We start from the raw sequence: 13,548 nt of genomic DNA, 5'->3' as shown, positions 1-13,548 counted from the left end.
GGTGATAACCGTCCTGTAAGATGTACCCGGCACAAACTGGATAGTCTGATCTGGAGGCACTATGAGCGTCTGGACAGGTTGAACGCTGCTCGCTGCCTCATTTGCAAGAACAAGTTGCAGTGCAATGAAAGTGGCAGAACAAGCGAATTGCGTCGCCACATGTTGAAGAGGTGTTTGCCAGACTCAAGGCTGACGGGCTCAAACCGTTTCCTCCAGTTTCTTCACATGGCTCAAACGCCACTGGTGACACCTCCACAGAGCAGATGCAGCATTCAGGTCTGCTTTTTTAGTTTAAAGAGGTCAGAGTTTGTAAATAATTGTTTTCAAAGGTGTCTTTATGAATGATGCCTTTCAACAATACTGTCATGGCAAATACACGAATCTCATGAGTTAATACATGTCTTCCTCATTCCCTCCTCTTACAGGAGTAGAAAATGTTTTACCTCATCTCAATCAAAATCTTTCTTGTTTCATGTGGATTAAATTGACCAGATACCCCCAAACCTCGATCTAGACAGAAATAGCATGTTAAAAGAGGGCGTGAAGAGACTGACCAAATGGGCTACTGGCTGATATTAACACTTTGATTGAGAATTAGCCAGCTAGAGAATTTGGACCTGAAGGAATTTGTAGTCTTTCACAGAGGTGTGCTGCCAGGTTCAAGAGCATTGGAAGGAGAAAAACGGGTGTTGAGACGAGAGCAGGCGCTATATTGAAGCACTGAACAGAGCGCAGAAGGAGGAGGCCCGGGCTCTGGAGCATCAGAGGGAGCTGCTGGAGAAGCTAGGTGCAGCGGATGCCAGAGAGGCAGCTGCAGAGTGGAAGAAAATCAAGTCGTTGAGGAAAGCACAGCAGGAGGAAGCCAAAGAACTGGGCCTACAGAGAGAAGAGCTGCAGAAGGAAAAGACAGAGCTACAGCAGAAATGGGAAGAGCTTCAGCAGGAAAGAGAAAAATATCTCTTGTTTTCCAGAGGACAGTTACCCTCCTGATGGTGTTACAACATGACTCTGATCTCGGCTTTTCTATAAATGCCATGGAACACCTCAAACACTTAAAGGTCTTTCATTCAGACGCGTTTTGAAACAAACAGTAAATGGATTGTTGGTTGTGTTTATATTGCAGCTGATGACATGGCATCACTGGCATGAAATACAAATAAATATGAACCAGGACCTACATATCCAAGTCTGCATTCACTCAGAGCCACAACAAACTGTTTCGGGTTTAGTTTAATAAGCAGACACTGACTTTAACAATCTGTGTGTTCCCCTCAGATCTACAAGTCTTCAGTGGAGAGGACCACACCAGTCGCAGTAATTATTGTCAAAATAAAAATACTTTATTTCACTCTGGGGGATTGAAACCATCCATCAGCATGTTGTCACTAACAGGGGATAAGTCCATGTCTTCATTATTTGACCTCCCAGTTGAAAACAAGTGCTTAGAAGAACATAATACTAGCAGTGTAAACAAATGTATATTTAAGAAGCCAGTTTAATTTCTTATAGACATGTTTTTTTCCCACCACTAGTTAGAACTTTACATGAACACTGATGTAATAAATACTTTATAGATCCCGAGGGAGATTAAGGCATCCAGCAGACACAAGATCATAAGAGAATGATAAAAGGTAAAGATAGGCCAAGAATAAGTTCACTGCATTGAGATGAAAGTCACCAGAACTACAACAAATCAGTCACTGTAGAGAAGTATGTGCTAATGGAGATATTGACAATACAAATATCTCAAGTCTAAGGTGATTGTAAGACACAAGTAACTGACTATTGAAGCCAAATAGTTGTGCATTAGACTAACATTTTCTGCAAAATTATGGTACAGCAGATGTAACTATTTTAAGAAAGTGAAAACATTGCAGGAGTAAAACTTAAAATACAAGACTAGAGATATAAAATTGTTCAAGATGGTATTTCGAAGAAATTTTGATTTATTTGTTCAATTGAAAAATCTATAACGAATAAGAAGCCTAAGCAGTACAACTGATTTCATCAGCACCTACTGTATTTGTATCAACTATACTTAGCACATATGATTTATGTTTACAAAGGTTAAATTATGTTGACCACATCAGTCGCTGTGTGTTAGTGTGTGTGAGAGGGAGAGACAAGAGTGCGTGGCAGCTTCCTGGTGTCTAATTTGTCCAACGTGTGTAAAGTTGTTTATTCACAAAATGTAACTCACAGTACATGTCAAAACATAAAGAATGTTTCCGCCCGGTCTCGAACCGGGGACCTTTCGCGTGTTAGGCGAACGTGATAACCACTACACTACGGAAACTGACAACCTTTGGCTAACAAACCTGATATATTCACATCTCCATTTGTAGTGCAATAGACAGATATAAAATTTATGTACAAAAACAACAAATCACGTTGGCCTGTAACCCACAACGTGCTAGTGTGGTTGTGACACACATAGTTGTTCCTGCAGTGACTGTGTAAGAGTTCAATAAATTGTTATTTGACTGTTTGTCAAAATCGGAGTAGTATTGGAGTAAGACCAGCTCATTAACATAGAAAAACTACAAATTGTGTTATGGTTTTACTATTGGAGACAACTCAGCCGGGTGTGAGGTAAAAAAAAAAACTAAACAATGTTTCCGCCCGGTCTCGAACCGGGGACCTTTCGCGTGTGAGGCGAACGTGATAACCACTACACTACGGAAACTGGTTATAACAGCATGTCACTTTACTATATCAATGTGCGTTGACAAAATATTGTCTATGTTCTAATGACGAGGAGGGAAAAATGCATAACGTGACCAATCAGGAAGTCACCTCAGGTTCATCTTTCTTTGTTCATGAGACTAAAGCCTCATATTAACATAATATTATGGGACACTTTTTCAAAGCAGACTTGAAAATGTGTAAACGGAAATGATACAGCGCATGCGTGTACGGGTATCGTGGAACCCAGAGTTTGTCTTGTCAGGTAGCTGCTGTGCTGCCACAGCTTGTCTCTAGTGGTGATATCTGAATTCATGGTATCGATGCTTAGAGAAAATATTAAGTTAGTGCCTGGAGACGCGTTCACCTACATTTGGCGTGAAGAAGCAGCGTCTCCTTCTCTGTGACTCTCGTCTTCGAACGCTGCCTGACAGATCAAATTCAGGGACCGCCTCCCTGCAGCTCTGTGTTGCTGTGGAGGGAAGATGGCGGACAGTGGAACCTTAGCGGCCAGAAGATCTGACTCCGGCCCGGTGTCCTCCATCAGCATGGACACCATCTGTGGGCTGACGGAGCTGGAGGACCTGGAGGGGGTTTACCAGCAGCTCTGCGTGGAAGAGGTTCGTATCAAACGACCTGTTAGCGGTGGTGAGGTGACGTGTACACACGGTCACCGTGTCACTCCACGTAAACATCCGGGAAGCTGCTGGTTCAAAACGCCAGAGACACAACTTTAACAAATAATGTATAAACCAAAAGAAACAATCAAGTCCCTGCAGGTCAGGGTTAGAGTCTACTTACTGTTTTGTACTCAATGCGGAAGACAGGGGGGACACCAAATAATCTGGGTACAAAATACCCCACAACACCTGTCAAACACCATGAAGAGGTTCCAGGATGTGGATCATATTTTGACTCTTTATTTATTTATCTTTTAATGATTAAATGATGTTCTCCTGTTATGAAGATTACAACAAAAATAAACACCCCACTACCAAACAGTGGTACTTTGACACAAGTACTGATTTACTTAATACTTCAATACACTTCAGAGGGAAATACATTGTACCTTTGAATACATTGTATTTATCCGACAGCTTCAGCTATTCAGCATTTTTACATTTAGGAATTTACATTCAAAGCACACAATCTTATGAGATATGAGATTTGGATAGATGTATCTGTAATGACATTTGCAAAGGTACAAGAAAGTACGAGTAATTCTTGTGTGCTCTACAAAGTCAGCTTTTACTAGAAAAATATGCAAATTGACAGAGCAGTACAAAGCTATTCAATAAATTTGTATTTATTTCGAACATGTAAGAGTATTTTTACAAGTAAATACAGAAAGTATACATTTTTAAGGTGCAGTAAATACTTAAAAATATTAAATAAGTTCACAAAATAAATATAAAAAAGGGTATGCAGTTTTTAATAATTGCACAATGACCACTGAAATATTTTACTTAAGACATTGAAGACGTTCAATATTAAACTAGGTACTTTATTCAGAGACAGTAGTTGAAATAAATAGTTGTGTATACATTAATTGTTCCAGTTTATCAAATGTGACACTTTTCTGCTTTTACTGATAAGAATTTTGAATAATTTATGTTGAATGAAAAGTAAAGATCTCTACAGCGTAGATCTTTCAGATCTTAATTGATCAATAGTCAATATCTTCTTTGAGACTTAACTAATGGGACTTGTGACATGTTTTGTGTTCTGATCACTACAGACAGAAGTGGAGGCTGAGCTGGACAGACTAGTGGGGCAGGAGGGGTCCATTCACACCAAGATGCTGGCACTGCAGAGGATGGGGTACAGTTTGTACACATTAGAGAGTTGCTACATAAAATCATAATCATCTTTGATTTGAGCTTCAACATCAACATCTGTCAGCTTTATAAAAATGATGTGCTCTGTGTAAAATGTGGTTTGTTATCATGTCAGGCCCAACCTACAGTTGATCGGAGGAGACGCCAGTCAACTGTCAGGCATGATCACATTTACCTGCAGCCTGGCTGAAAACGTGAGCCGCAAAGTCCGACAGCTTGACCTGGCAAAGGTAAAAACACACACTCATGAGGTCTGCTTACATTTGATATTCAAAGAAGAGAGGTTTCTTGGCTGTGTGGACTAAGTGATGACAACATACACGTTATCACAGCACTGTTGCATTGAGCTGCATTAATGAGCATCTCTTATTTTCTTTAGACTCGGCTGTACAACGTCATCCAGCGTGCTGATGATATCCTCGACCTGAAGTTCTGCACAGACGGCGTGCAGACGGCTCTGCGTAACGAGGATTTTGAGCAGGCGGCTGCCCACATCCACCGGTACCTTTCTCTGGACCAGTCAGTTATAGAGCTGAGCAGGCAGGGAGAAGAAAGTATGAAGCCCCTACCTTTCTGTCAAACTTAGTCAGTATACAGTCTTATGCTGCACAAAATATTTTTTTGTACAATATTAGCTTTTAATTTATACATAATAATAATAATAGAAAAACAGTAGTGCTTTTTAAACTGTTATTGACTCCTGCAAACTATCAAAGATCTTATTAAAATAAAATGATTTTCAGTGCATGGTTTGTTACTGTACTGTGTCGAATATATTCCTGTGCATGTTTTTCCATCACTGGACACCCTCATGTCTCCACAGGCAGTGTTGTGGACGCCAGCTTGGTCATGCTGCAGGAGGCCGAGCAGAAGCTGAAGGTCATAGTTGCTCAGAAGCTGGATGAAGCTGTAGCAGCAGTGGATCTTGCACAGGTGGAAAGGTTTTTCAAGATCTTCCCTCTGTTGGGCCTCCACCAGCAGGGCCTCGCCCGCTTCGGTCAATATCTCTGCAGTCAGGTCAGTAGCGAACTCCACAAGACATGCTCACGTATGGGAAAGGTTTGTGGTAAGACGGTTGCTGGTTGTAATTCCTCAAAGAGTAAATCTAGTGATTAAAGAGTCTCTTTTCTGATTTTATTCTCCCACTACCTCTCAAGAGGTTTTAGATTTTTCAGTCCTGTCTGGTTTTTAAATCCAGTCCAAAATATTGAAAATTGGGGCCATGGGTATATTTTTTTGTTTTAGTTGCTGATCCATTATGCTTTCATTGATTTCTTAACACCAAAACAGGGCAATACGTTTTACGTTTTCCATCACAATTCACTTATTGAATGCCAGACATCTGTGATCCCTGGTTGTTTATGTGTATTTTGATGATCAATGGAAGCTTTGGTTGCGATACATGCTCTCTAAGACTTTGTTATTATTCGTAAAACATACACACTCTTTCCTGTTTGTTGCTTGTAAATTCAAACTTGTAATATCAGTTAATCACGATGTTACACTCATTTTAGTGTCAGCTAACTGCTTAGCTTGTTCCAATCCTGTAAATACACGGGTTATGGTTTTGATACCCACTTGAATCCCATTTGATTCTGTCTGTGTTTTTCACACTCCCTCACACAGCTTGCCTCCAAAGCCGAGGAAAACCTGCTTCTCGCTACAGGAGGAGACCTGGGTGAGAAGAGAGCACTGCTGGTCTTTGCAGACACGCTGACGCTGCTGTTGGAAGGTGAGAAAACAGAGCTGATACTAACTGTGTTTCTCTGTATATTATTTTCCTTTTATTGCCTGGTGCAAACTCCACTAATGCACTGGTGTGTGTTTACAGGCATTGCTCGTGTCATTGAGACTCATCAGCCTATAGTGGAGACGTATTATGGTCCAGGGCATTTGTACACACTCATCACTCACCTCCAGCAGGAATGTGACCAACAGGCTCAGAAAATAGTCGACAAGTTCATCCAGCAGAGAGGATACCACAACAAGGTTAGAATGACATCAGCTCCTCCAATTCAGGTTAATCTGCCATTATCAGGTTAAAAGATCCTGTTTATTCTCATCCTTCAAACTTTATTCTTTAAATGCAGTTTAAGTTAACTTGAGTACCACTTTGGGTACCCCCCCCCCCCCCCCCCGCTCCTCTCTTTACACACCTTACTGTGGAATGTTCTACACACTACGAAAGATGTCTGGTGAATGATTATGAATCTGCTTTAAGATATCAAAGTTCACTAGAATCTTTCAAAAAGCACCTTTTAATGGTAAAACTGCTAACATTCAAACAACGGGGTCCTCAGCCTGATTCATTTTTAACTGCATACCTGTACCTGTACTAACTGTGACCTTGAATCCCTCCTGTAGTTCCAGATTGTGCAGAGCAACATGATGAAGGGCATGCCAGGGGAGACAATTGAGCCCAGGTATTTGAGTGTTTCAGCAACATGCTCTCTTCCCCTCGATGTTTGTCTCTGTGTGGTTTTGGTTCATTCCTCTGTCTCACATGAACAGGGAGCTGGACCCTGTGCTGGCAGAAGTAACCCTGATGAACGCACGGTCAGAGCTCTACCTGCGCTTTTTACGGCGCCGCATGATGGCCGACTTCGAAGTTGGAGACGCTCGGAGCATCACACAAGGTAGATTTATTCTTGCATGTGATTTTTGAAACAAAGATGAGTCCATTAGTCGGAGATCACATGAGTGGACTCCATTGTAATATTGTTTTCTCATATTTTTTAACAGAACATCAGCAGAATGTGGAGAAGCTGTTGAAACACTGCCTGCTGAGTACAACAATGCAGGAGCTGATCTGCTTCTATGTTCCAATGGAAGAATACTACATGAGGGAGTCTGTAAACAAGGTAAACTACTCCGTTTTTTTAAAGTGTCATTTGTATAGTTCAATGTTTATATATTTGATCGTACATCTACTACCAAAACACACCTGTCACCATTTCTTGATAATTACCAAGTTTGAATGAAATAACCATGTGATTCTTTTAAAAATAGAAGATAACATGAAAATTGTTTTATTATAAATATTTAGTTTCCCAAGTATTAATATAGTAGATCGGACTTAAAACTGTTGTAAAAAAAAAAATTGTATTTCTCCTCAGGCTGTTGCTATGGATACGTATGAAAAGGGACAGCTGACCTCCAGTATGGTGGACGACTGTTTCTACATTGTGAAGAAGTGCATCAGCAGAGCTTTGTCCAGCTCCAGCATCGACTGCCTGTGTGCCATGATCAACCACGCCAACTCCGCGTTGGAGTCGGACTTCAGGTGCTCACCACTCTTTCACTGTAGTAATCGCTTCTAGTGCTGACGTCTGGCTGGGTCAAATAGATCACTATTTATACAGATAATTATTATACAAATTTTAGTGTTTTATCTCTATATTACATAGATATTAACTAACAAAATGGACAACTTTGTTATTTACTGATTTAAAGATTAAATAAACTGCACAGAGGTACTACAGTTACACACTGTCGCAGTCTAAAAACCTCATTCAAATCAGTTATAATAGAGCTTACGCATATGACAACATGGCTCCAGCACCTAAATGTTTTTGTCATATGATGTCTTGTATGAAAAGACTCAAAATAAAAACTGTAGGAAGTGTTATTATAAGAGAAATATATAAACAACATATTGTATTGGACTGATATTTTTTTGTGCATGTAAACGGTTGATCATATATTCTCTCCCTGTCCGCCTCTCTTCACCTTTCAGGGAGGTGTTGTACAATAAGCTGCGGCAGGGCTTCCCTGCAACGACGCTTCAGGACATCCAGCGCGGCGTCAGCAGCGCGGTCAGTCTGATGCAGAGCAGCTTGCAACAGGGCAAGTTCAACACAATGGGCATTGAGAGCGCTGAACACGCTAAGGCTGCGTTTCTGGTAAGATGCATGAAATGTCACTTTCACATGCCTGTAAACCCACTATTCTTTTGAAAGTTAGTTTGTTTAGGGTAAAACAAAATTTGTCTTTAATGACACCAAAACCTAAATTTTATGGATTAACTCATTTACCTCAACACAACACAGTGATGATTTTGATAAAGTGGAAAAGCTATAAAACATATGGTAACATGTCCCTGGTCTTTAAGCCTAATATTTGTTGTACTGGGTTTTGCTGAAGAATTTCAGTACTGAGAACTTTGTGAAGCAAGCAAAACATATGTATATTACTTCCTATATAAACAACATATACTACTTAAGTGTCAGGTTTGGGAATCCCTGGGTCACGAGCTGTCCTCTTGTATAATACTATGTGTGTATCTTAAAAAGGAAAATCTGCCACTTAAATGCCAACATGTTTCCAAGAGCAGGAATCACTTGTTACCTGTGTCTATAAGCTGAGTTTTCACTTTGAGAGGGAAAACTGATGGTGTGTAAAAGTGTGTGACAATGTGCTGTGTTGGACTCATTCAGCTTTCAGCTTTTGCGCAGGTTGTCCTTTAAGAGAGCCGCTGCAATTTAAGTGAGGAGTAAAATGCATGAATAACCATCACTGATTTGAGTAATGTAGGAAGTTCTTAAATTTTTTAAATATGGCCCTCAACTGAAGGAAGCACTACTTCAAAAACCTTTTAACCCATTTGTCAAAAGTCAAATGAAACAAAGACACAATCCGGTTTATGGCCATGTACTAGTTCTACCTTTGAAGCCAAAATGTGGACATTTCCTTTAAGTTTTTCAGTTTTTTTTTAAACAAATGAGAAAATGATCTCAATTTGTCTTTCTTACAAAAATGAATAGTTTTTTTGATGCCAGAAAACCTTCACAAAAGTTCTTTGCAGAGTCAGTTTTTGATGTAATATCAAAGGAGGCGATCAAAAAGCCAGTACAAGTTATTATATAACAGTTTTCTCATGGCTGATATTTATCCAGAAATTACTTGATAATATCAAGCAAATTCCTTAATAATTGGATTGTAATTATAAAGGAAATGGATACAGCTTTAGTGGCTGTTAAGTGCCAACTCATTTTATTCAAGTTGTTAAATATGTGACCCATAAAACAAAGAGTTATCGTTATTAATTCTGAGTGCGTGGCTTCTAGGACAGCAGTCATAAATATTCAAGAGATAAAACCCTTTATTACCAGTGGAAATAGGGCTTCTACATTACTTCAGGTCAGTTGTGTCGGCCTCAGTGTTCCCACCAGTTCTGTGCTGCTGTAAAATGTCCAACATTTTGATGCTGTTAAAAAAAGAGAACTGCTTATTACTGGAATAAACTATGGGATTGAAGAGTAACACAAGTTTTTCTCAAAGCTTTTAAACGAACCAAACTGGTCGTAAGAACTAATCCAAACTTCTTTGCTTTCTATCTCAGGTGACTCTGAATAATGTTGAGGTGTGCAGTGAGAATATCACGACTTTAAAGAGGAATCTGGAGGTAAGACTCACATCTTTACCGACACTCCGCCTTTTTTATATTTATCACATTGTTTATAGTTTGGCTCATTGCTCAAAAATATACTTTTTTACAATTTCTGATCTCTTCTGCAGAACGATTGTTCCAAGTTGTTCAGTCAGGGTGGCTTCTCTGGAGAACAAGCCAAGATTGAAAGCTGTTTGTCCGACCTCGTCAACACATCTACAAAGTTCAAGGATCTGTTACAGGTTAGATGCACGTGCGCACACACACGGCCACACACACACACACACACACACACACACACACGTGCACACTTATCAGTGTTACACAGTAGTTGCTGCAGAATGGGGAAAACACTTTTTTGTATTTCATTCAAACACTTTTTCCACTTCCTCCCGTTGTACAAAAATGAAGCTCAAATACCCAGGATGCAGGTGCCGCCATCTTAAGCTGAATCTGATTGTTAGTGTGGAGTGGTAGTGTTTGTGTGGAGACGATGTGTCGTCCTGCAGATACACACACTTGACCAATCACCAGACAATTTGTCTGACATGGTTTTGCCTCTCCACTAACATGGAGTAGGCAGGTTTTTGACCTATACTCACCAGGGGGAAGTCAAGAGGATTTGGCTTCTTTTTGCTGATCTGTCATGGCATCCATTTTTATATAGAGACAATCTAGCAGATGCACAGTCCAGCCTTGTTGAATTTTGTTAATGCATCTGTCCATTTTAATAAGTGTTTGGTGTGAATATGAAGAACCACATATGTTACAATGAGACTCTGTTCGTCCACTGAGTTCACAGTTTGATTCCCTGTTATTTTGTTTCTCAGGAGGGTCTAACTGAGTTAAACACCACAGCAGTGAAGCCTCAGGTCAAACCGTGGATCAGTAGCTTCCTGGCAATCTCACATAACGTAGAGGAGGTAATGATCTCAGAATCCTGTACACAAATAAACCAGAGGTCGATAAAACGCGTCGCTGTAACTGCTGCTCTTCCTCACAGGAGGAGTTTAATGATTATGAAGCTAATGATCCCTGGGTGCAGCAGCTCATCGTTAACTTGGAGCAGCTCATGGCAGAATTCAAGGTAACTGTAATGTTCCAGCGACTGTTCTTTATATTTTCTGAAAATATGCTCCTTTCTTTGCTATTTTTAACCCTTTCTTTGCTCTGTCACCAGACGGCTCTCTCTCCTGTCAGTTACGACACCCTCACCAGCCTCATGACCAGCTTGATAGCAATAGAGATGGAGAAGACTGTCCTCAAATGCTCATTCAGCAGGGTGAGGAGCTGAGCTCAGCCACCAGGTGGCAGAGAGCTCCCTGTGCATCACATCAAATCACATCACATCACTGGATCACATGATGAAAAGCCTCCAGCCCTGATTTATTAATGAGACCAGGAAGGTCTGCAGGAGAGGCTGCCTCCTTTTAACTTGTTAGTCTATCCTGTTTTGAGCTGGTGCTTTAACTGAAGACCACAACATATATTCTCATTCTCGTCAGTCTTAATTAAAACATCACTCTATAAATAACATGTTCACATTTTGAGTTGTTTTACGCAGTGTTGATTCTTCTGTTGTAGCTCGGAGGGCTGCAGTTCGATAAAGAGCTTCGGTCTCTTGTGGCGTACCTCACAACCGTGACCACCTGGACCATCAGGGATAAGTTTGCTCGCCTCACACAGATGGCCACCATCCTCAACCTGGAGCGGGTGATTAATTAACCATTTCTCTTTACCCAGTGTTCTACTTGGACTGAAGAATCTGCTTCACACTGGCTCACTTGTACCTGTTTCTGCTGCAGGTTACCGAGATCTTGGATTACTGGGGCTCTAACTCGGGCCCCCTGACGTGGCGGCTGACGCCAGCGGAGGTGCGGCAGGTTCTGGCGCTGCGTATCGACTTCAGAAGTGAAGATATCAAGAGGCTGAGACTGTAACTCCTGAACCAGTCTGCTTGTTAACAGTGACTGTTGTGCAGCACACACCTTTTGATGCATTTCACTAAAGAGCTCTCTGCACAATCCAGGTTTAATCCACGCTCCTGTAAATGGATTTGGGCAGGGCACGGGCAAATGGCTGGGGATTTCGTTTATTTTTTTCTTTTTTTTTTTAACGTAGGAAACAAAAACACTCTTCTTTCCCAGGAGATTTCAGTCATGTTTTCCAACTGCCTGCTGTCCCACACCCAGCTGATGTCTGTGCGTGTTAAAGCTGTTGACGAGTCAGAGCTTGTGCTTACGTGGCAGGAGAACTAATGCAAACTGTAAAATATGAGAATATTCTGCTAAATGTGTGATTAAAAGCGCGTGTGTGTAATTGTGCGTCAGAGGGAGTTGGAACCTTTTAACCTGTGGCTGGCTCTGAGAAACGAGGACACACTGGGACTGAGGATTGGAGCTCTGCGGCTGTCGGTGAAACAGAGCAGTAATGAACATCATACCCATTAGACTGACAGAAGCAGGTCAGACAGCTGATCCAGCCTAGTCATTCAATATATGAATAGCTCCTTGTCTGTGATGATGAAACACTTTTAACCTAATAAATTGAGAGGCACCACGGAGCGCTCCTGATCCCTGCCATCCGCCACATTTCAACGAGTGCTACCCTAGTGCCATGCAAGACCTGTTCCCAATCTTTTATGCGTGTTAGTGACACTAAATACAAAGCTGTGTTCACCAGGTAATAAAGCATTAAAATGAAGCATTCCATACTCATAACGTTCAGCCTAATTTCCTGGTATAACATTGTTACACCTGCAGACCAAAGCAGGTCACCATCAGTGTTTAAACTCTGTCAATCAGACTCAGGACACAGGGCTCGTTAGGAAAAGTGTGGCTTTAATGTAAACACAACATTCGATTGGCTCAGCACAAACATTCCACATGAGAGCAACCAATAAACTACCGAATAGGATGGGGGTGCAGCACAAAAACATTCACAGTAAAAAAAAAATCTGGTATAATCATAATATATATATATACAGTACGGTGCTTTTAAGGTGAAGATGGAGATAGGATATGGGGACTGATATGTGAAAGGGAAGAGTATACAGGCATGGGAGGAGGAATTCCTGGGTGCACGGGTGAAAATGGAGAGTTTCCTCTGTGAGAAGATAAACGTGACAGACAGGGGATAGTGGTTCCCTGTTTACTGATCAGGGGAGAAAAGAGTTAAAAAAAAATCCCAACTCCCAAGACAGGCTGCCTTAAATAATATTGTTCTCCTTGTGCAGTCTTCTATTTCTACACAGATTCACATCGAAGGGGTAAAGCACCACATAGAGAACAAGATGTCGTTGGAGAGCTGCTTTCTACCCTCTGAACCTAGACAGATAATCGTAGTGCCCCGGTTTTTCATGACAGGAAATAAATATGTGGCACGGGATATCAGGAGGTAGGAGGAGGCATGTCGGGCATGAGGGTTAATTACATAAATCATTCGATGATGATAAAAATCTTTTCTTAAAATCTTAAATAATAAGGGTTGATAGTGTGAGCTGTGATACCAATCCACTGTCGTTCCAAGATGGTTGGCAGCAATATGACACATATTTTTTTTTTATCTCTTTATTAAATTTCATTGGCTGATAGGCGAATCCGCATTCTATAGGCGGCCAATGGAAATAGACAGCCA

At 40.9% G+C, this 13,548-nt stretch overlaps 1 protein-coding gene and 2 non-coding genes across 3 annotated transcripts; 1 reads left to right on the top strand and 2 right to left on the bottom strand.

Annotated features, from left to right (window-relative positions):
• Positions 1-2,223: 2,223 nt before the first annotated feature.
• trnav-aac (transfer RNA valine (anticodon AAC)) lies at positions 2,224-2,296 on the bottom strand. Its single transcript has one exon. It is a non-coding gene; the product is annotated as a tRNA-Val (tRNA).
• Positions 2,297-2,613: 317 nt separating this feature from the next.
• Positions 2,614-2,686, bottom strand: trnav-cac (transfer RNA valine (anticodon CAC)). Its single transcript has one exon. It is a non-coding gene; the product is annotated as a tRNA-Val (tRNA).
• A 214-nt stretch (positions 2,687-2,900) lies between these two features.
• On the top strand, positions 2,901-12,625 carry cog4 (component of oligomeric golgi complex 4). The gene is made up of 19 exons (XM_053428852.1): positions 2,901-3,305; positions 4,424-4,506; positions 4,639-4,753; positions 4,903-5,077; positions 5,347-5,540; positions 6,150-6,255; positions 6,355-6,512; positions 6,888-6,946; positions 7,035-7,159; positions 7,266-7,384; positions 7,640-7,806; positions 8,260-8,425; positions 9,865-9,927; positions 10,041-10,154; positions 10,743-10,835; positions 10,916-10,999; positions 11,093-11,194; positions 11,497-11,625; positions 11,718-12,625. Exons 1-19 carry the CDS (start codon positions 3,171-3,173, stop codon positions 11,850-11,852), a joined length of 2,322 nt encoding a protein of 773 aa, XP_053284827.1. The 5' UTR covers positions 2,901-3,170; the 3' UTR covers positions 11,853-12,625.
• Positions 12,626-13,548: the final 923 nt, after the last annotated feature.

This window comes from Pleuronectes platessa, chromosome 1 (assembly GCF_947347685.1).
Source record: "Pleuronectes platessa chromosome 1, fPlePla1.1, whole genome shotgun sequence".
NCBI lineage: Eukaryota > Metazoa > Chordata > Actinopteri > Pleuronectiformes > Pleuronectidae > Pleuronectes > Pleuronectes platessa.
The sequence above is the reverse complement of the archived record's forward strand: the minus strand, read 5'-3'. Positions and strand labels throughout refer to the sequence as shown.